At 41.4% G+C, this 23354-nt stretch overlaps 1 protein-coding gene across 2 annotated transcripts in view; it reads right to left on the reverse strand.

Annotated features, from left to right (window-relative positions):
- ube3c (ubiquitin protein ligase E3C) overlaps positions 1 to 23354 on the reverse strand; it is a 177560-nt gene that overhangs the window by 13006 nt on the left and 141200 nt on the right. For both annotated transcript variants that reach the window (XM_063044419.1, XM_063044420.1), the window contains 2 exons: positions 13669 to 13857; positions 12761 to 12827 (listed from right to left, as the gene is read on the reverse strand). In XM_063044419.1, coding sequence (XP_062900489.1) covers positions 12761 to 12827; positions 13669 to 13857 — 256 coding nt within the window. The remainder of the gene's footprint in view (positions 1 to 12760; positions 12828 to 13668; positions 13858 to 23354) is intronic.

Raw genomic sequence — 23354 nt, forward strand, 5'->3', positions numbered from 1 at the left:
TGAAATGTAGTCTAGAGGTTGTCTTCTAGAAATAGTCAAGACAAAATCTCGACATTTTTCATAACATTGTTCATGGTAACAGATAAATGAGCTATTAAAGGAAAACAAATAAACAATAAGATACAAAAGCCTAAAATCATGTACCAACAGGCTCGCAGACAACTTCCATCCCACTGCTATAAAGCTATGCAACAGTCCCTTTACACAATAAGATGGACTCTTGACCTCACAACGCATCTCATTACAACACTGTACCTTACTGCCTACTATCATTACACTTCCTCTGTAACTATAATACTAGATTCTGCATTCTGTTATTGTTTTACCTTGTACCAACTCAAAACACTGATGTGAAAATTATCTGTATGGATGGCTTGCAAGACAGTCTTTTTGAAACTCCATACATTTTACCAATCCATCAGCATTATTTTCAACTCCTTACCTAACTTGGTTCATCCATCTCCACAAAAAACAGGCCAAAAGCCCCTCACTCAAATGTGTGCATTTATTTGCCCTTGTTTGAGGTAGTAGTGCCCAATTCTGCTTTGAGAATTATGAGCACAAAGTATGCCATCTTTTGACATTGGAATGTTCTGAGAAGAAATTATTTCTCAAACACGAGGAAATCTGCAGATGCTGGAATTTCAAGCGACTCATAGAGTTGCTGGTGAACGCAGCAGGCCAGGCAGCATCTGTTGGAAGAGGTACAGTCGACGTTTCGGGCCGAGACCGTTCATCAGGAAATTACTTCTGATTTCTTTTAGCCTCTTTACCAGATGAAATGTAGGGTTTCCTTACAACTTAAAATGCACAGCATTTGATATTTCACAAACAGTTAAAATTAATTGAAACACTTTTTTCCTGAGTTTGAAAATTTATTAAGATTCACCATTTTCACTGGCCCTCCAACGGAATTCTGGTGAAAGGTCAGCAGCCTGAAATGTTAACTCCAGACGCTGCCCGGAATACAGAATACCTTTTATTTCTTTTTGTTTGTATTGATTTAGAGTTTTGAATTCTACATTCTGATCAAGGTCCTTGATCTCAGAAACTGGAAACAACATAAATTAATATTTTTAATTACACAAAAAAACAGGCCAATAAATTATTCTGTAATTATATATGACCTATTAAGGCCTAGTTATAAACTATATTACTTTCATGGAAGTCAGCCGCTGGTTGGAATCCTGACTGCATTTATAAGATGGCCAATGTGGCATTCCAAGTAATACAGCAAATTTTTTATTATACCCCTGGTTTATCATGCACTCGACAGTAAGCACAGCCTGGAATGTAATCACACTATTTTACAAACTACCTCTACCATATACCTCCACTAATCCTTAAGGTGCATTCATAATTCTCCAATGACATTTTTCTTTCAATTTTTTTAATTAATTTTTTTGACATAACATTGTTACAGATTTTTTAAAAGACATGTAAAAGTCTAGCCATTTTGCAACAGATGGTATGCATCTCAACAATTTACAGAAAGCTCAACGTCATTTAGAATAAATCAGCCTGCTTGATTGGCATTCGAGGACTCCGTCAATCATCTTAAACATTTACTTCTGTTGCTGGGATCCTGTAGCTGCACCGTACATCTGCAAAATGTGCTGCAGATACAGTGCCTATAAAATCACAGTGGATTTCATTTGGCTTTTTCTGACACTGATCAACAGAAAAAGACTCTTTCCTGTCAAAGTGAAAACCGATTTATACAAAGTGATGTAAATTAATTACAAATATAAAACACAAAATAATTGATTTGCATAAGTATTCACTCCCTTTAATATGACACACCAAATCATCACTGGTGCAGCCAATTGGTTTTAGAAGTCACATATTTAGTTAAGATGTCCTAGCTGTACATAAACCCGTGTGCAGTTAAAGTGTTTCAAAATACACCTGTATCTGGAAGGTCCAACCGCTGGTGAGTCAGGAACCTTGCAAAAAGGACACCATGAAGACAAAAGACCACTCCAAGCAACTTTGTAAAAAGGTTATTGAAAAGCACAAGTCAGGAGATAGATACAAGAGAATTTCCAAGTCACTGAATATCTCTTGGAGTACAGTTAAGTCAATCATCAAGAAAAAGGAAAGAATAGGGCACAACCGTAAATCTGCCTAGAGCAAGCAGTCCTCAAAAACTGAGTGACGAAGGGGACTAGTGAAGGAGGTCACCAAGGGACCTCTGAGGACTCTGGAGGAGTTACAACCTTCAGTGGCTGAGAAGAGAGAGACTGCACATACAACAGTTGTTGCCCCTGTGATTCAGTCACAGTTTTATGGGAGAGTAGCAAAGAGAAAACCACTGTTGAAAAAAAAACTCACATGAAATCTCAGCTAGAGTTTGCCAGAAGGGATGTGCTTAGCCCACTGCTCTACTCTCTCTTTACCCATGACTGTGTGGCTAGGCATAGCTCAAATACCATCTGTAAATTTGTGATTAATACAATCATTGTTGGTAGAACCTCAGATGGAGATGAGAGGGCGTACAGGAGTGAGATATGCCAACTAGTGGAGTGGTGTCACAGCAACAACCACGCATTCAACATCAGAAAGACAAAAGAGCAGATTGTGGACTTCGGGAAGGGAAAGATGAAGGAACACATACCAATCCTCAAAAAGGGATAAGAAGTAGAGACAGCAGTTTCATGTTCCTGGGTGTCAAGATCACTGGGACCTAACCTAGTCCCAACATATCGATGCAGCTATAAAGGCGGCAAGACAGCAACTATACTTCATTAGCAGTTTGAAGAGATTTGGTATGTCAACAAAAACACTCAAAAAAAACTTCTATAGATGTACCATGGAGAACATTCTAACAGGCTGCATCAGTGTCTGGTATGGGGGTGGGGGGGGGTGCAAAAGGAGGGTTACTGCACAGGACCGAAAGAAGCTGCAGAGGGTCATAAATTTAGTCGGCTCCATCTTGGGTACTAGTCTACAAAGTATCCAGGACATCTTCAAGGCAGCAACCATTATTAAGGGCCCCCAGCACCCAAGGCATGCCCTTTTCTCATTGTTACCATCAGGTAGGAGGGACAGAAGCCTGAAGGCACACACTCAGCGATTCAGGAACAGTTTCTTCCCCTCTGCCATCCGATTCCTAAATAAACATTGAACCCATGAACACTACCTCATTTTTTAAATATATATTATTTCTGTTTTTGCATGATTTTTAATCTATTCAATATACATAACTGTAATTGTTTTCCTTATTTATTTATTTTTTACTGCTGCTAAGTTAACAAATTCCACGACACATTCTGGTGGTAATAGTCCGATTCTGATTCTGTGACTCTGAAGTCAGCTGGAAGGTTCTATGGTATGATGAACCTAAAATTGGAACTTCTTGGCCATTGGACTAAATGCTATGTTTGGCATAAGTTGAACACTGCATATCATTAAAGACACACCACCGCCATAAAGCATGCTGGTGGCTGCATTGTACTGTAGGATGCCTCCCTGCAACAGGCCCTGGAAGGCTTGTGAAGGTACAAGGTAAAATGAATGCAACAAAATACAGGGAAATCCTGAAGGAAAACTTGATGCAATCTGCAAGAGAACTGCGACATGGGAGAAGATTTGTTTTCCAGCAAGACAATACTCCAAGCATAAAGCTACACAGCACAGTTAATGTCACAGTCCAAACCTCAATCCAATTGAGAATTTGTGGCTGGACTTTACGAGGGCCACATGATCCCCATGCAATCTGACAGAGCTTGAGCAGTTTTGTAAAGAAGAATGGGGGGAAATTGCAGTGTCCAGATGTGCAAAGCTGATAGAGACCTATCCACACAAGGCTTTAATTGCTGCCACAGGTGCATCAACGGAATATTAACTTGAAGGTGGTGAATACTTATGCTATCAATTATTTTGCGCTTTATATTTGTAATTAATTTAGATCACTTTGTGGAGATCTGTTTTCACTTTTTCTGTTGATCAGTGTCCAAAAAGCCAAGAATGTGGAGTTTAGGAGGGTTAATGCAGCCAAACGGCGACTCCTTTGCTTGCATCTTCGGAAACAGCTCTATTTCCATCTTTATTTTTCCCTTTCAGAGTTCTTTTGAAGACCCTGACCTGGAATTACATGCTGAATACGTTTTTTTTGCTGGAATGGGACTTGCTCTCGGGGTTCCATAACCGGCCGTTGTTCGGCACACCAAAGGCTCGGCCTAAGAGTCTGGCTCGGATTCAGAAGCCCAGGATCTCAGGGCTCTGGAGTTGGGTGGATCAAGGGTCGGTGTCACGACAAGAAACCCATGTGTCGTTGGGGGAATCGAAATATCCACAGCTGTGTGCCTGGAGACCCAGTATCTTTGTGATCTTCAGACACAGAGCTTGAAAAAAGCAACGTAACGGACTTTTAACATCATAAACCAGCGAGTTGCTTGTTATGTCTCCCCACTCATTGGGAAAATGGAGACACACTTTCTCCTTTATTAGGGAGAGAGAGAGAGAGAGAGAACCTACGGTATGTCGAATACTGGGTGAAACGCAAAGTCTTTGGGGTAACTGCAAGTCTCTGTCTTTGCTATAGCTTTGCTCACACTTGGGTGCTCAGTGGTGGTGCCGATGCTTTTTTTGGTTGGTGAGGGGAGGGGGGATCATTGCTCGCTGCTGCTTACACGCGGGGGGTGGGGGGAGGGGGGAACCTTGGGGTCCTAACATTTAACTGTCGTTCATTCTTTAGGGCACTCCTCTGTTTTCGTGAATAGTTGTGAAGAAAAAGCATTTCAGGATGTATATTGTATACATTTCTCTGACATTAAATTGTACCTTTGAAATAAGACCATAAGATTTAGGAGCAGATGTAGGCCATTCAGCCCATTGAGTCTGCTCCACCATTCAATCATGGACTGATCCAATTCTTCCAGTCATCCCCACTCACCTGCCTTCACCCCATGCCCTTTGATGCCCTGACTAATCAAGAACCTATCTATCTCTGCCTTAAATACACCCAATGACTTGGCCTCCACAGCCGCTCGTGGCAACAAATTCCACAGATTTATCACCCTCTGACTAAAGTCATTTCTCTGCATCTGTTCTAAATGGACTTCCTTCAATCCTGAAGTCGTGCCCTCGTGTCCTAGACTCCACACCAGCGAAATAACTTTGCCATATCTAATCTGTTCAGGCCTTTTAACATTCGGAATGTTTCTATGAGATCCCCTCTCATTCTCTTGAACTCCAGGGAATACAGCCCAAGAGCTGCCAGATGTTCCTCATATGGTAACTCTTTCATTCCTGGAATCATTCTCGTGAATCTTCTCTGAACCCTCTCCAATGTCAGTATATCCTTTCTAAAATAAGGAGCCCAAAACAGCACACAATACTCCAAGTGTGGTCTCACGAGTGCCTTATCTTTCAAGAATCGACAGATTCTGGCATTGAGCTGGATGACTGAAAAATTGCAAATGTTCCTCAACATCATATCCCTGCTGTTATATTCTATACCACTAGAAATGAATGCCAACATTGCATTCACCTTCTTCACAACCAACTCAACCTGGAGTTTACCTTTTCGGGTATCCTGTACAAAGACACTCAAGTCCTTTTGCATCACTGCATTTTGAATTCCCTCCCCATCTAAATAATAGTCTGCCCGTTTATTTCTTCCACCAAAGTGCATGACGATAAGCTCTACAACATTGTATTTCATTTGTCACTTCTTTGCCCGTTCCCCTAAACTATCTAAATCTCTCTGCAGGTTCTCTGTTTCCTCAACACGACACGCTCCTCCACCTATATTTGTATCATCAGCAAATTTAGCTACAAATCCATTAATCCCATAGTCCAAATCATTGACATACATCATAAAAAGCAGTGACCCCTGTGGAACTCCACTGGTAACCGGCAGCCAGCCAGAATAGGATCCCTTTATTCCCACTCTCTGTTTTCTGCCGATCAGCCAATGCTCCACCCATGCTAGTAGCTTCCCTGTAATTCCATGGGCTCCCATCTTGCTAAGCAGCCTCATGTGCAGCACCTTGTCAAAGGCCTTCTGAAAATCCAAGTACACATCTACTGTATCTCCTTTGTCTACCCTGCTTGTAATTTCCTCAAAAAATTGCAGTAGCTTAGACAGGCAGGATTTTCCTTTCAGGAAACCATGCTGGCTTTGGCCCATCTTGTCATGTGCCTCCAGGTACTCCATAATCTCATCCCTAACTATCGATTCCAACAACTTCCCCATCATTGATGTCAGACTGACAGGTTTATAGTTTCCTTTCTGCTACCTCACACCTTTCTTAAATAGCAGAGTAACATTTGCAATTTTTCAGTCATCCAGCTCAATGCCAGAATCTGTCGATTCTTGAAAGATCATTGTTAATGCCTCCACAATCTCTCCAGCTACTTCCTTCAGAACCCAAGGGTGCATTCCACCAGGTCCAGGAGTTTTATCCACCCTCAAATCCACTGTGACTCAATATTATAAAACAATAAAACATGAAAACTTCCAAGGAGGGTGACTACCTTTTATAGGCACCGTATCTGCAGCGCATTTTGCAGATGTACGGTCCAGCCACAGGATTCCAGCAACGGAAGTAGTAAATGTTTAGGATGATTGACGGAGTCCTCGAATGCCAATCAAGCAGGCTGATTTATTCTAAGTGATGTTGAACTTTCTGCAAATTGTTAGAGCTGCATACCCCATCTGCCACTGCTGTCCCTCCTACTTCAGTGCATACATCTTCAACAATGATCAAACTGTCAATTCTTTTCTTAACTTTAACCCTTAAGCCTTTTATTTGTTGATATCTGCACAATAAAGTTCTGAGCTTCATATCGCACAGTACCACAGAGGCAATGAAGGCTTGCTGAAACGTTTCAGCATTCCAGTGGCTTACACAACACATATGTTTTGTATCGTAAATGAGCCAGCCTACGAGGAGATACCCGGGTTTGGAAGGCTTTCCTAGTTAACCCAGAATCAGCCTGGTTTTTCACAGCGAATGATGAATTACAGCAAACTATTGCACAGTCACCAACATGTTGGTTCACATGCAAAAAACTCTAAAGTTGATAAAGGGAACTATACATATATAGATAGATCTATATATCCACCTATAGATAGGTAAAGAGTTTCAACCCAAAATGTCAATTTCCATTTCCCTCCATAGACGCTGCCTGATCTGCTGATGTCCTCTAGTGTCTTTAGTCAAACAAGCAGGTCCAGCATTCTCAGTATTCATGAGTTTCTTTCTCAGTTACTGGTCATATAATATTTGTAGCTTTCTTTCGAAATGTGTTTTTGCTGGTAATCGTGCGTCCTTCCTTTGATGTAAAAGGACACTCGGAAATGGGTGTCATTCACAATGAAGTGTCAACAGATTAGAATAACCTTAAACCTGTAATTATGATTCAGACCAGTCCAGTTACATCACACATAAGATTTGAGATTCAGCAATGAGTAATCACATCATGAAGGTGAAACAGAATGAGGTAGCTGAATTACACTAACTGCCACAATGGTGCCCAATATTTTCTGAATACAAGTATTGCAGTTGCACTTAGTCGTGTACACAAAGCAGATCCTGGTCTGAAAACTGTCAGTGTGCTTCATTTTATAGGATTGATGGCCATCATATTCCACAGTCTAAATCCCAGGGAGATAGTCAAGAGTACTGGTTTTGATAGCACTACTAGTCTCTAGAATTTATTGAAGCCTTGGTCTGAACATATTCCAAAGGAGATGAAGTCCTTAGGTGAGGTGATAGCAACTGCCTTTAATATCGGTTTCCTGGTAAAACTGAAGTCAACATGTACCAGCACCACACTGGCACACTAGCTCTCAAGAATAATTAGAGGTGAGCAATAATTCTTTGTCAATGATGCCCTAATTCTGAAAACAATTAGACACAAAAATAACAATTTGCAGGTTCCTCTCTAATTGCACATCATCCAGAGTTGGAAACAGATTGCTGTTCTTTCATCATTGTTTGGCCCAAATCCTGGAACTTCTGACCCCAAAGCACAATAAAGCACTTGCACCAGAAGGACTGCGGCAAATTAAGACAGCAGCTCATCATCCCCATATCATTGGCAATCCTTAGCTGTCAGACATATCCAGATACTAAATGAAAAAGGAATGCACCGTTCACCCATTTCAGCCTGTGCACCATTCAGTTCCTGTTGACCAGCAGCTACTAACCATTTTGTTGATATTCCAAATACATTTTAGAGACTGCCAGACAGTAAAGGATTAAAAATTAAGTTTGATCTTATACAAATATGTTTAATGGCTCCAATATATTAATCAATATCAAGGGAGTCAAATACAGCTAAAAAAATAACTGAATTTCTGAAGTTATTAACAGTTTTGTAACAAAACCTAAAATTGTTTTTGAAATTCACATGACACCATCTCATTAACAAAAATACCTCACCACTCAAAAATCATTCAACTCCAAGCCCATCAGATCAAAAACACTAAGTGAAAATGGAAATTAATCAACTCTAACAAAACTCAATTATGACCACAATTCTTTGGAGAACAGTTTCTTTGAATTAACATTAAGGATTTAAAATTAAAGCTAAAGCACTTCCGCACGAACAAGCATAGTTAGTTTAATATAAAATATGATTATACAATGGAGCTTATGATTCAGACTATAGTATTCCATGCATACAGATATCAATAAAATAATGTAAACAACTGCAACCAAGTTGTTCTTGAATATACTCAAAATGATTATACTTACAAACCCAGAATTGTGCAATGAAAGATAACAGCTTTAATTGTTTTTCTTTGCTATTGAGTATTCCAAAGTTAAATTCTGGCATTAAGACCAAATACTAACTGAAAGTCTTGTGAATTTAAGGTATCCTTATAATTTCATGTGAATTGAAGTATCTTTAATTACAAAGCAGATTAATGTATACAGCCAACACATTTCAAAATCAGAATGAACATTTTCTTATTGCGAGCAGATTTAATTGGGATAAATTAAAATTAAAGAATAAAAGTAAAATTTACAACCAGAATCTGTTCCTGCAGCTTCTATTGCCATAGGTAAACGGAAACCAGAAATTATAACTAGTATCAGACTAATAAATACTACTTCATCAGATTAAAATATAAGAAAATCTTTCAATTTTGTTTACTAAGTCCAAAAAGCAGGCATTGCATAGCCACGAAATGTCAATGCTGTTTTGTGAAACACCATGTCAACAATTAACATTAATGATTAAAACCATTCTTGCAAACAAGGCAAACTGTGCTTAGCTGACTAACAAATAAAACCTTCTCAGGCATGCAATAAAAAGGATTTAAAAATGGTTAGGCTGGTTATTTTAACCCTGACACATAATCCGTGCACATAAATCAGAGGAAGGTTACTTCAGTTGAAGTAGAGGGCAATAATATAATGAAATTTAATATTAAATCCAACACTAAATTGCCCCTCAATTGAAATGCAGAAATAAATGTGATTTAGAAAGCAAAATGGTTGCAGATACTGGGAATTTGAAATAAATAACTGATAATTGTCTTATTATTGTCACAAGTATTGCAATACAGTGAAAAGCTTTCGTCAGAATGCCATCCAGACAGTTCATTCCAAACACAGTAACAGAATGCAGAATACAGTTGCAGAGAGTGTAGTGCAGGAGGACAAATAAGGCCATGACAAGGTACACATCAAGAGTTCATTTTACTGCAAGTACTAGATCAGGGGGCATCTGCACTTCACCACTACTTCTGTCAACAACCTCTCCTGGTCTTCACTCTATTAGAGGAATATATAGTTTGTCCTGTGTAACCCCTTCCCATCCTCTTGCAACAACTAAGAACAAGGAATGCAAGATAATAGAGTCTAACAGGAAACAGTACAGAAACAACTGGTCCATGCTGACCCCACTTCTTGTTCTATTTGCCTATGCTTAGCCCAGAACCTTCCAAGACATCTCCGCCATATACCTATTCAAATACTTCTTAAATGTTACAATTGTACCCTCCTTGACCTCTTCCTCTAACAGCTCATTTCAGGTATTCACTATCCTCTATCTTGAGAAGTCACCTCACAGTTTTCTGTTAAATCATTCCCCTCTAAACTTGTATCCATACCTTCTAGTTGACTCCCCCAACCCTGTGAAAGATACTGTGATCATCCATCTTATCCATATCCCTTAACGATAAACTTCTGTGATGTCACCTCTCATTTTCCTATGCTTCAAAGGATAAAGATCCAGTGTGCCAAACTCTTCCTATAACTCAGACACTAAACTCCAGGCAGCATCTCACATAGATTGCTTCAGATCAGAGAGGAGATGGCATAAGGTCAGTTTTATTTATAACCTTTACACAAAGGTTCTTCTCACTCAGGCACCAGCAAGACTACTGTAAATCTAGATCAACACACACAAAATGCTAGAGGAATTCAGCATTTTGCTCTCTCCATGACACTCTTGTCTGCTCATCCTCCACACTGATCACCCTCCAGCTACTGTATTTATCCTGCAACTGGGCAAAGTGTTACACCGGCCCACCAAATCCTCCCTCACTACCATTCAGGGCCCTAAACAATTCTTCCAGGTGAGGCAGCACTTCACATGCAAATCCACTGGTGTCATGTATTGCATCTAGAGTTCATAGTGTGGCCTCCTTTACAGGGTTGACACCCAGTATATGTTTGGGGATTGCTTTGTCGAGCACCTTTGCTCTGTCTGTCACAACAGCCAAAATCTCCTGGTAGCCATCCATTTTAATTCCACTTTTCATTTCCACACTAGCGTCTTTGTCTAAGGCCACCTCCAGTACCATAATGAAGCCTTACATTGTCTTGGTAGTCTCCAACTTGATGGCAGAAACATCAATTTCTCTAACTTCTGATAACCACTCTTTCCCTCACCCCCATGTTCCCTTATAGCTTATTCCGTTACTACCCCCTTTCCCTTCCTCCACCCTCATGATCTGCCCATTATCTTCAACCTTCTTCCCTCTGGTTCCCCACCTCTTTCCCTTTATTCCACCATCTATTGTCCTCTCCTATCAAGTTTCTTCTTCAGCACTTTGCTTTCCCTACTTATCACCTCACAGGTTTTCATTATTCCCTTTTCTCACCCTCACCTACCCTCCTGCCTTCCCCCCTCAAATGGATTTACCTATCACCTCATGAACTATCACCTTTGCCCTATCACCTTCTACTCCTCACCCTTGCCTTTTAATCTGGCTTCTGTCCCTTTCTTTTCCAGTCCCAAAATGTTGACTGTTCATTTCCCTCCATAAGTGCTGCCTGACCCATTGAGTTACTCTGAGATTTTGTGTGTTGAAAGGCTCTTACCACCTGGCATTATATATTTTGCTTCGCCTCCTCATGTACCCTATTCACACATTCTGCCCCCCCCAAGTCTGTACCTTATAAACTTTAATTCTGTAACTAGTTGTCTTTTGATAAAAGGATCTTTACTGCTAATTCTTTCTGCAAATACTGCCTGACCTGTGAATATTTCAACCCTTTTTGATTTCTGTTTCAAGAATCTGAACAGATAGTCCATCCCTCTATTGTCTGCTCATCAGCCCGTTTATCTATATTTAACACAGAAAGTTAAGTACTTCTTCATAATTTTGCTTATGACAACATTAATGACAAATGAAAATTAGAAAATTTGAGTTCAACTCCAGAATTAACACTTGCTTTCTGAATGTTACCAATATCTAAAAGAAAAGGTTTATTGCCTGGTCCTAATTTCCCACTTGTCAGAAGACAAATCTCAAGGTTGTATAATATACTTTGCTTTCTGAATGTTACCAATATCTAAAAGAAAAGGTTTATTGCCTGGTCCTAATTTCCCACTTGTCAGAAGACAAATCTCAAGGTTGTATAACTTTGATAATAAATGTACTTTGAACTTTGAATAAGGACTTCCTTAATGGCCATTCATCAATCCAATTCACTCATTCGACTTCATCTCTTTTGCACCACTGGAAATACCAACAAATTGTTCTATGCTGCCTGATTCTTCCATGGTCCTCTAATTTTTGTCCATTCCCAAACAGAACAAATTCAACTGCCAAGCCCTCAATTGTTCATTTGCTATAATCGCTGCTGATTTGTACACTTGTTCCTTCAACATTTCTTTAGATAACTTGTCCCAGTAAAATTTAGCCCCTATACTCTTCATTAACTCAGAATGGTCCCATTCAAGTCCCAGTTGCAGCTTTTAACCTGGCTGACACATAATACATTCAGTCAGGCTGGAGTAAATCAAGCACTAACATCCTTAACTACCCCATGTGATAACTGCACAATAATCTAGGATTATCCTGGGAAACGAAAACAAACTTTTCTCTCCCATTTTCTACCTCTGTACATTAGCTGCTAGACAGACAGACTTGTCCACACAAGTGAAATTTTATTTACAGTGCTACCTTGCAGCCAAATTCCACCACTCTAGCTTTAACAAGTATATTCCTTGTGTCTCTCTTATGCCAATGCCTTACTTGAACTTATTAGCAGAGATGGAGAAGCAGTGTCACATGTCAGAGAACATGGAGAAATGTAACCATGTACCAGAATTGGAGTCCAAGAGGAGAGGATAATCTGATTGGTGTGGGTGAAAACGTTAGCTTGATTTATTTTTTCACAACAAGCATTCCCTATTTCTTTAAAACACCAATTAAAATGTTCCAACTACAAATGTACAAATTTTACAAACAGCATGATCACATTTGCTTATTTTTCACATCCAAGTTTTGATATTATTTGATTCATCAAGAATAACTCCTTGGCCATTTAAAAATAATTCATACCTGAATAGTTGGTGAAATTTTTCAGGTCCTCCAGGTCGATTGGAATTTGTGCTCCAGATATCAAAACCTGATGACAGAAACAAAAACAAACTTTGGATTAGAGAAATATTTTGAAGTCTTTCCAAATTTAATAGCTTTGTAACAGACATTAGGCTTTTCATTCCCCTGCAATTTTGATGAAGATAAATACCCTAAATTTAGAAAAATTACAATAATCTGCTGAAATTAAATTACAAACTAAATCACATTCCATAATTTCCCCTCTCCTCTGTAGTGTATTTAATATTTCAGTAATAGTTGAGCAATATTGTAAATACATTGTTTACATAATTCATTATCAGTTATAAGTAAAAGCACGTGAATGGCATACATCATTATGCCACATTATATGTGAGTGCCTCTCTGAAGTAAAACTAAGTAGACCCATTTCCCAGCTCCCATATTTTTCTTTTGATTAGCTTTTGGAGTTACAAAATGTAACACCCTCCAACTAATTTGTTACAATTTTACAACATCTTATAACGTTCTCACCAGACTTTATGCTTGGAGTACTTATAAATGGAAAACGGACTTTAATAAAATATTCAATGATGTCCCAATTGTTTTGCTGATCCAGAAGATTAAGGGACCCACAGAATCAGATTTAATATCACTGGTATATGTCGTGAAATGTGTGACCTTAGCAGCAGCAGTATAATGCAATACATGATAAATATAGAAAAAAATAAACATACATATATGTATGTATGTATGTGTGTGTGTGTGTGTGTATATATATATATATATATATATATATATATATATAAAAAATAGTGCGAAAACAGAAAAGAATGAGGAAGTGTTCATGGATTCAATGTCTATTTAGAAATCGGATGGTAGAGGCACAGAAACATTGTATTATGGTTTACCTGCAGTTCTTGTTGGTCAAACATCCTCAGCCACTCCAAGTTCACAACATTAGCCACTCCCTGTCTGAATGCAAGACAGTGCGGTCGAATCTGCTTGTTAAGTCTATAGTCTGCAACAAGATGGATGTAGGCTATCCTGTTTGCACTGCTCACAGGAATATCCTTTCCACCTAGCTTCAGTTCCACAACCTACATGTAAAAGGCTTTCGGTTAAAATACTGTAGAAATGTTTTAACTGTGTACAGCATTTAAGTGATGAACTGCATAACATTTGTTCTCTAGTTTGAAAGTACCCTTTGCACTTCAGCAAGTTATTTGCTATGGTTTAATTTTAAATGTGAGATTTATATTTTTATTCATAATTTTCTGCAATTAGCATTTTTGCACCAAAACCTTGTAACACCAGCCACATTTATAAAAGCAATAATATACTTAGTGTCAATGAGCTATTTTTTTACTATTAGTATGAATATTCTGATGGGATCAATAAATCCAAAAATTTATAAAATCAATCTGCCATTCCATCCTACGTAAGAAATAGGAGCAGGAGTCGGCCATCTGGCCTGTCGAGCCTGCTCCACCATTCAATAAGATCATGGCTGATCTGGCCACGGACTCATCTCCACCTACCTGCCTTTTCCCCATAACCCTTAATTCCCCTACTATGCAAAAATCTATCCAACCTGTCTTAAATATATTTACAGTGCTAGCTTCCACTGCTTCATTGGGCAGAGAATTCCACAGATTCACCACTCTCTGGGGAAAACAGATCCTCCTCAACTCCATCCTAAATCTACTCAAATCTTGAAGCTATGTCTCCTAGCTCTAGACTCACCTATCAGTGGAAACAACTTTCCTGCCTCTATTTTATCTATCCCTTTCCTAATTTTATATGTTTCTATATGATCTCCTCTCATTCTCTGAATTCGAGTGGGTACAGTCCCAGGCGACTCAATCTTTCTTCATAATCTAATGCCCTCATCTCTGGAATCAACCTGGTGAACCTCCTCTGCACCATCTCTAAAGCCAGTATTTCCTTCCTCAAGTGAGGAGACCAGAACTGCATGCAGTACTCCAGGTGCGGCCTCACCAGTACCCTGTACAGTTGCAGTATAACCTCCCTGCTCTTAATTTCAATCCCTCTAACAATGAAGGCCAACGTCCCATTTGCCTTCTTGAAAGTCTGCTGCTCCAGCTAATCTTCCTTTTATGATTCATGCACAAGCACTCCCAAGTCCCTCTGCACAGCAGCATGCTGCAGTTTTAACATTTAAATAATAATCTGCTCTTCCATTTTTTCCTTCCAAAGTGGATGACCTTGCATTTACCAACATTGTATTCCATCTGCCCACTCACTTAACCTTATCTACATCTCTCTGCAGTCTCTCTGTATCTTCTGCACAATTTGCTTTTCCACTCAGCTTAGTATCATCAGCAAACTTAGATACACTACACTCGGTCCCCTCTTCCAGATCATTAATGTATATTGTGAACAGCTGCGGGTCCAGCACCAACCCTTGTGGCACACTGCTCACCACGGATTGCCAACCAGAGTAACACCCATGTATCCCAACTCTCTGATTCTATTAGTTAACCAATCATCTATCCATGCTAATACATCACCCTCAACTCTATGTATCCTTATCTTATGGGTAAGTCTTTTATGTGGAACCTTCTGGAAATCCAAGTAAATAACATCCATCTGTTTCCCTCTATCCACGGCACTCATTATATCCTCAAAGAACTCCAATAAGTTTGTCAAACAGCATCTGTCTTTACTGAATCCATGCTGTGTCTGCCTGATGGATCCATCTCTTTCCAGATCCTACTGGGAATCAAAAATCACCCAGCTCAATCCCACTTTCCAGCACCTGCCTTAACCCATAAATATCACCAAATATTTTTAAAATGTTTAAGGGCTTTTGCCTTACTAACCTTTCAGCCAGAAATTCAACAGTGCTATGTATAGACATTTATTTCCTCATCTCTTCCTCTTATCCTTCCATCATTAATATGAATGTATCCCATCTGGTATTTGACCTCACTGCTGGGAAAACATTTTGTTTACTCCATCCCATAAGTTTATGCACTTCAACTGAATCTCCCCTAGGTTACCAGTTCCAAGCAAGATAAACATAGCTTTTACTAACCTTTCTTCTTGGCTATAACTTGGTAACATTCTCTGCACCTTCCAGAAAATTCACATCTTTCCTGCAAAAGGGTGACCGAACTTACATGTAACAATCACAAGCAAAACACACAATGCTGGAGGAACTCAGCAGGTCAGACAGCATCTCTGGAAAGGAATAAATAGTTGACATTTCTTTGGGAGTACAAAAGAAGGGGAAAGATGCCAAAATAAGAAGGTGGAGAAAGGGGAAAGAGTACCAGCTAGAAGGTGATAGCTGAAGCCAGGTGGATGAGGGGATGAAACAGAAACTGAGAGGTGATAGATGGAAAAGGTAAAGGGCTGGAGGAGGAATCTGATTGGAGTGGAGAGTGGACCATGACAGAAAGGGAAGGTGGGGGAGGTAATAGACAGGTGAGGAGAGTTAAGAGAAGGCCAAAGCAGGGAATTGAAGAAGGAAGGGAGGAGGAAAAAATGTATGAAGTTGAGAGAAGTCGATGTTCATGTCATCAGGTTGGAGATTACCTAGATGGAATACAAGATGTTGTTCCTCCAAGATGCTGCCTGAGCTGCTGAGTTTCTCCAGAATTTCTTTTGTGTTGCTCTGGATTTCCAACATCTGCAGAATTTCTTGTGTTTATGTAATAATCACAAAGTGTCCCAACTGGTATCATCTACAGTTCTTGCATAACATCTCTTATTTTGTACCTTAGCGTAGATAGTATCCATATGGCATTATAAATCACACATTCTGCTATGCTTTAGTTAAGACTGCCCACTGCTAAGTGTGTTTTTAAATGTTGCTGCTGTAACAAAGGAATTTTCCACTTGGGATCAATAAAGTACTTATTATTATGTTCAATAATCTGTAAACATACACTTCAAGGTGCTTTTGTTCCTTCACACAGCTCAATATTCACCCATTTGTTGTATGTTCTCTCATCTTAAGATCCCTAATACATTATCTGATACTTCTCTGGATAACATTCCACTTGCCAACTTTCAGTCAACTGATCAGACCATCTCTACCTCCCTGTATTATTATGGAAAACATCCCCTTCCTTTAGGTCTAAAATCTTTAACACATGGAGTTCAATCTAGATAAGTGGTTCATTTTGGTAGGTCAAATATGATGACAGAATATAGTATTAATGGTAAGACTCTTGGCAGTGTGGAGGATCAGAGGGATCTTGGGGTCCGAGTCCATAGGACACTCAAAGCTGCTGTGCAGATTGACTCTAAGGTTAAGAAGGCATACGGTGTATTGGCCTTCATCAACAGTGAGATTGAGCTCAAGACCCAAGAGGTAATGTTACAGCTATATAGGACCCTGGTCAGACCCCACTCGGAGTACTGTGCTCAGTTCTTAAGGTGCCTGAAAGTAGGTACAGAGGAAATGTCAGGGGTAGTTGTTTTTCTTTTTAAACACAGAGAGTGGTGAGTGCGTAGAATGGACTGCTGGCGATGGTGGTGGAGGCGGATACAATAGGGTCTTTTAAGAGACTCTTGGATAGGTACATAGAGCTTAGAGAAATAGAGGACAATGGGTAACCCTAGGTAATTTCTAATGTAATGTAATGTAAGTACATTCAGCACAGCATTGTGGGCCGAAAGGCCTGTATTGTGTTGAAAGTTTTCTATGTTTCTATGTTTTTTTAATTGCTTGTAACCAAGTACCGAGTTATCTGGAAAGCACTAGTATGAGCCTTCTAGTCATATAAAACATCATTCATTACACTTCACTACCTGCCACTGAGGCAATTTTGGATACAATTTGCTAATCTCAATGATCCATTTTTATACTTTTGACTAGCCAGCCCTTTGGGACATCAAAAGCCTTACTAAAACACATCTCAACTATATCAAACACTGCCATCAATTTTTCTTGTCTCTTCAGAAATTCCTTGAACAAATCCATAATTACTGCCCTTGATAAATCCATGTCTCTTTGAATAAGATTTACTTTGTTTCAAGTGTTGATTCCACTTACTTGCCACCAAAATAAAACTAACTGGTCTGAAAATACTCTTGTTTAGTTGTTTCACCTCTTTGAAACAATGGCACAGCAGCGGTCACTCTCCAATTCCCCTGGCATTATTCAAAGCCAAGAAGCATAAAAAAAAACAATTTGTTCAGTGCCTCAATTATATTCTACCTTGCTTCTTATAACTGCCTGAAAGTATTTCATCTGGACTTGTTTACAAAGATACTGAACCAATAAATATATTTCCTATTCACAGGATTACTCCCTGTGCCACATGCTAGTTCAGTATAGAAATAATTAAATAGGGCAGAAGAATGTAGGGCTAAAGAGCATGAGGAAAGCACTGAATTTGTGGATCATTGAGATCTCTGTGAATGAGCTGCACCTGAAATGAAGCGATTCAATATCCTTGCAGGGACGTTTGCTCATGCTACTCAGGAGAGTTTAAGCAGAGACTGGCACTCTAAATGACAGGCAGAAGAGAGGCCAAATTTTCATACGTAGAAAATAGAGATTACAATTTACCTAATTCCCTAAATTCCATTTGCAGGTTCCACTACTCTTCTTATCGATGTTATTAGTACCAATACGGACTAGGATCTCTGGCTGCTCACATTCCCCTTTCAGAATGTTCTGAATCCATCCCACTACATCCTTCAACCTTGGCAAAAGTACATTCTAATTATAACCCAGTCATTGCATGAAAACATTTTTTCCTTGTCATCTTTGATTTATTTCCTAATTACCTTATGTCTGTGCCCTCTCGTTATCAGCCCTTCAGCTGCTGTCTTGCAGATTATTTTCTCTTCTATTACTCATTCTGAATTCTTTATGATTTTAAACATCATACTAATTCTCAGTCATTTTTCCTCTCACGAACCCCATCAACCTCATAAAAACTATTTTAGCAAATCACTTGTGCATTCTTAAAACCCTTACATGTCATGAGACTACACATTTGTATTCCAGTTGTGGATAAGCTAATTAATCCTTTTATGTACAAATCTGGGAAATCTGTTAACTCTTAAAATATTTGTATTTCATTTTTAACTTTACTAGTCCTCTGAGCCAAGAGTAGATTTCTACTAAGAGGAATACTTGATTTTGTTGTCCACCCTGTGTATTATTTAAGTGATTGACTGATCGTTATCATTCATGAAATTATGTTGAGAGAGCAGGAAAATTGTTTTGAGATAGAGATTAGCCTTGAGGAGAGCTGAAGGGTCAAATGGTCTGCTAATTTTTGTTCTTATTTCTCAAAGCAATTCTAATGAATAGCATTTGAAGCTAAATGGAAAGGAAATAGACAGTTGAAATTTCAGATCAAGACCGTCATCAGGACTTGTGAAGAGCCTTGATGCAGGATCTTGACCTGGAACATCAACTGTCTATTTTCATCCATAGGTGCTGCCTGACCGACTGAGTTCCTCTAGCTTCTTTGTGTGTTGCTCCAGATTTCTAGCATCTGCTTTCTAGAAAGTTAAGGTACAACAGACCCAAGACATGTTGGAAAATTGGCTGGGTGATAGGAAGCAACATGGGCAGACAGGTGATTTTTTTTTAATATACTGCAAGTCTGTAAACAAATGGCATACTACAGGGATCATTGCTAGAACCCTGGTTGTTTCTTGATTGTAGGGGATACAGCAGAACATAGACAAACTGGAAGGTTAGGCAGACTGGACAGATTGAACTTAATCCAGAAAAGTGAGAGATAATGTATTTGGGGGTGGGGGTGTAAAAAGTGTCAAATCCTGGTAGCCCATCACAGAAACCTACACAATGTTGATGTACAGAGAGACAGAGAGACTTTGGGGTGCAAGCCCATAGCTTCCTGATAGTGGCAACATAGGTCAATAGCGTATAGAGAAAGGTATTTTGCTGTGCAGGCCTTCATAAGCTGAGATATTGAGTTTAAGAATTAGGATATTGTGTTGCAAATGTACAATGCATCAGTTTAGACCTCACTTAAGTGTATTATAATATGGTAGCAATTGAGAGAGTGCAGAAGAGGCTCACCAAAATGTTCTTAATGCAACACATGTAGCTGGGGGATAACTTTATAGAAGTCTACATACTCCTATCTTCTTGATTATAGAACCACCTTCAATACGAGAAATCCAGACAAACTCATCTCTCATCACCTAAATGCAGGCCTCAACACCCTGCTCTGCAACTAAGTCCTTGATTTCCTAACCTGCAGGTTACAATCAGTAGAGATTGGCAGCAACACCACCCAGTGGCTATCCTCAACACTAGTGCCCTGCAATAGTGTGTCCTCAGCCCCTTATTTACTCCCCAAACACTCATGAATATCACCTATAAATGTTCAGATGATACTATCATAGTGGGCTGGATCGCAAACAATCAAATGGTGGACTACAGGAAGCAGATGTGGAGCCTAGTGGCTTTGTGCCAAGTAAACAACTTCTCCCTCAATGTCAGTAATAATAAAATAAAATAATTGACTGCAGGAAGTGGAGTGAGTCCATGTTCCTGACTCTATCAGTGGTGCTGAGATGGAGATGTTTGAGGGCTTCAAATTCCTGTAAATATCACCAGCAATTTGTCCTGGTCCAGCCATGTAGAGACCATGACCAAAAACACACACCAGTGCCTATACTTCTTCAGAAGGATAAGGAAATTTGACATGTCCCTGATGACCCTCATCAGCTTTTACAAATACACCAAAGAACGCCATCCCATCATAGCTTGGTGCGGGAACTGCTCTGTTCAAAGTCACAAGAAACTGCAGAATTGTGAATGCAGACCAGTCCATCCCAGAAAGTAGTCTCCTCTCCAATGCCCGTCTACACTTCCAGCTGCCTTGGGAAAGCGGTCTACATAATGAATAACTCCCCTACCCTGGTAATTCTCTCTCCTTCTCCTTCCCATCATGTGGATGTTACAAACGCTTGGAGAACACATATCACCAGGCTCAAGGACAGCTTCCATCTAGTCATTTTACAACTCTTGAAAGGATCTTTTATGACAAAGATGAACTCTTAATCTCTCAGACTGTGGCGGCTCACCCATGCAGCAAGCGAACCGGCTCCAGCAGTCGCCAGCAACCCGCAGCCAGCGGCAACCGAGAGGACTCTGAATGCGGGGCAGACCTCGGCCCGGAAGCCGACGTCACTTCTGCCCCGCAAAGAGTGCGGGCTGCTGGGAGCGGGTACTTAAGCACGTGCTGATTCAAAACAGTAAATGGTTGAACCCGACCCTGCTCGAGTCAGTGTGTTGTTTTCACTCGTAGCGTATCAGCGCGACTACATTGGTGACCCCGACGGTCCAACAGCATTTGGACCCAACATGAATGACTCAGCTCTACAAAATGCAACTTCCCTTAAACTGAAAACCTTCTGGACCACCCAACCCCTGGTCTGGTTTGAGCAAGCGGAGGCCCAGTTCCAGGCCAGGCAAATTGTCTCAGATGCCACCAGGTATTACTACGTGGTGGGTGCCCTCGACCAGGAGACAGCGGGCCGTGTTATCGACTTTCTGCGTCAGCTCCTGGCAACAGACAGGTACGAGGCACTCAAGGCCCTGTTAATCCACACTTCTGGCCTCTCCTGCTGCGAACGGGCCGCACGGTTACGACATATGGACAGCCTGGGCAACCGCCCACCATCAGCCCTGATGAGCGACATACTGGCATTGGCAGACGGCCATAAGCCTTGCCTGCTGTTTGAACAGATCTTCTTGGAGAGAATGCCAGAAGACATCCACCTCCTGCTAGCAGATGAAGACTTCAGAAACCCGCGTGGAGTGGCTGCCCGCGCAGACATGCTTTGGCGCGCCAAACAAATTGGCGGAACCACCACCAGAATTAGTGCAGCGGCACGGCCAAAAGCCCAGCCCTCCCACACCCCAGCCGCGGAGCATCGAACACCCACACCAAGGGACAGCACCACTTCTGAGTCTTGGTGTTTTTATCATCAAAGGTGGGGTTCCGGGGCCCGCCACTGCCGACGGCCATGCTCGTTCCAGGGAAATGCCAGGACCAGCCATTGCTGATGGCTACGGCGTCTGGTCATCGTGATAGGCTCCTCTACGTTCGGGACAAGCTCTCTGGGAGAAGATTCCTGGTGGACACGGGGGCGGAAATCAGTGTCCTACCCCCCTTGAGCCACGATACCCAAACTAGAAGAACAGCCAACAGCAGCACCATCCGCACCTATGGCATAAGAACCATCCCCTTGCAGTTCGGTTCCAGCCGCTTTACATGGACATTTACGCTGGCCGCAGTGTCACAGCCATTGCTGGGTTCGGACTTCCTCCGCGCGCACTGCCTGCTCGTGGATTTGAAGGGACGACGATTGGTCGATGCGAAGATGTTCCAGTCTTTCTCCCTCGGTGAGGCCAGGTTACCGGCCCCGGACCTGGACTCCGTCACTTATTCCGACAACAAGTTCGCCAGAGTGTTATCGGAGTTCACATCTATTATCACGCCGCAGTTTTCCTCAACAAACCCCAAGCACGGCGTGATGCACCACATCCCCACACTGGGACCTCCCCTTCACGCCTGGGCCCGCAGGCTACCACCCGACAAGCTCCACCTCACGAAGGAGGAATTCAAGAAGATGGAGATGGGGATTGTGCGGCGTTCCAACAGACCGTGGGCCTCCCCACTCCATATGGTGCCCAAGTCCGCGGGAGGGTGGAGACCATGTGGCAACTATCGGAGGCTGAACGACGCCACCACATCTGATCGCTATCTGGTACCGCACATTCAGGACTTTACAGCCAACCTGCATGGGGCGCGCACATCTTTTCGAAGATTGACCTGGTCCGAGGGTATCATCAGGTCCCAGTCCACCCAGAGGATGTACCCAAGACGGCCCTCATTACCCCCGTTGGCCTGTTCGAGTTCCTCAGGATGCCGTTCCAGCTCAAAAACGCGGTGCAGACTTTCCAGCGCTTGATGGACGCAGTAGGGCGAGGTCTGGACTTTCTGTTCATCTACCTGGATGACATACTTATCGCCAGCCACTCCCACCAGGAACATCTAGCACATCTATGCCTGCTCTGCCACCACCTAAGCAACTACGGCCCGGCTATGAACCCCACAAGTGCCAGCTCGGCCTATCCGCCATCGACTTCTTGGGACACCTGACTGACCGCCGTGGAGCTGTTCCTCTGCTGGCGAAAGTTGAGGCCATCCGCCAATTTGCCGGCCCAGCACTGTTAAAGGCCTGCAGGAGCTTGTTGGGATGGTTAACTTTTACCACCATTTCCTGCCCTCAGTGGCCCGTATCATGCGGCCCTTTTTTGGCTTGATGTCCGGCAAGGTCAAAGAGATCACCTGGACAGAGGAGGCAAAGTCGGCTTTTGAACAAGCCAACATGCTAGCAAACGCCACGCTCCTAGTCCACCACCGGGTCGACATCCCCACTGCCCTCACTGTGGATGCCTCTGACGTGGTAGCTGACGGCGTGCTCGAGCAGCTCATCGAAGGTCAGTGGAAGCCGCTCGTCTTCTTCAGCTGGCACCTACGACCCCCGGAACTTAAGTACAGCGCTTTCCACAGGGAACTGCTGGCCCTGTACCTTGCCATCCAGCACTTCAGGTACT

Source organism: Mobula hypostoma, chromosome 3, assembly GCF_963921235.1.
Source record: "Mobula hypostoma chromosome 3, sMobHyp1.1, whole genome shotgun sequence".
Lineage (NCBI taxonomy): Eukaryota > Metazoa > Chordata > Chondrichthyes > Myliobatiformes > Myliobatidae > Mobula > Mobula hypostoma.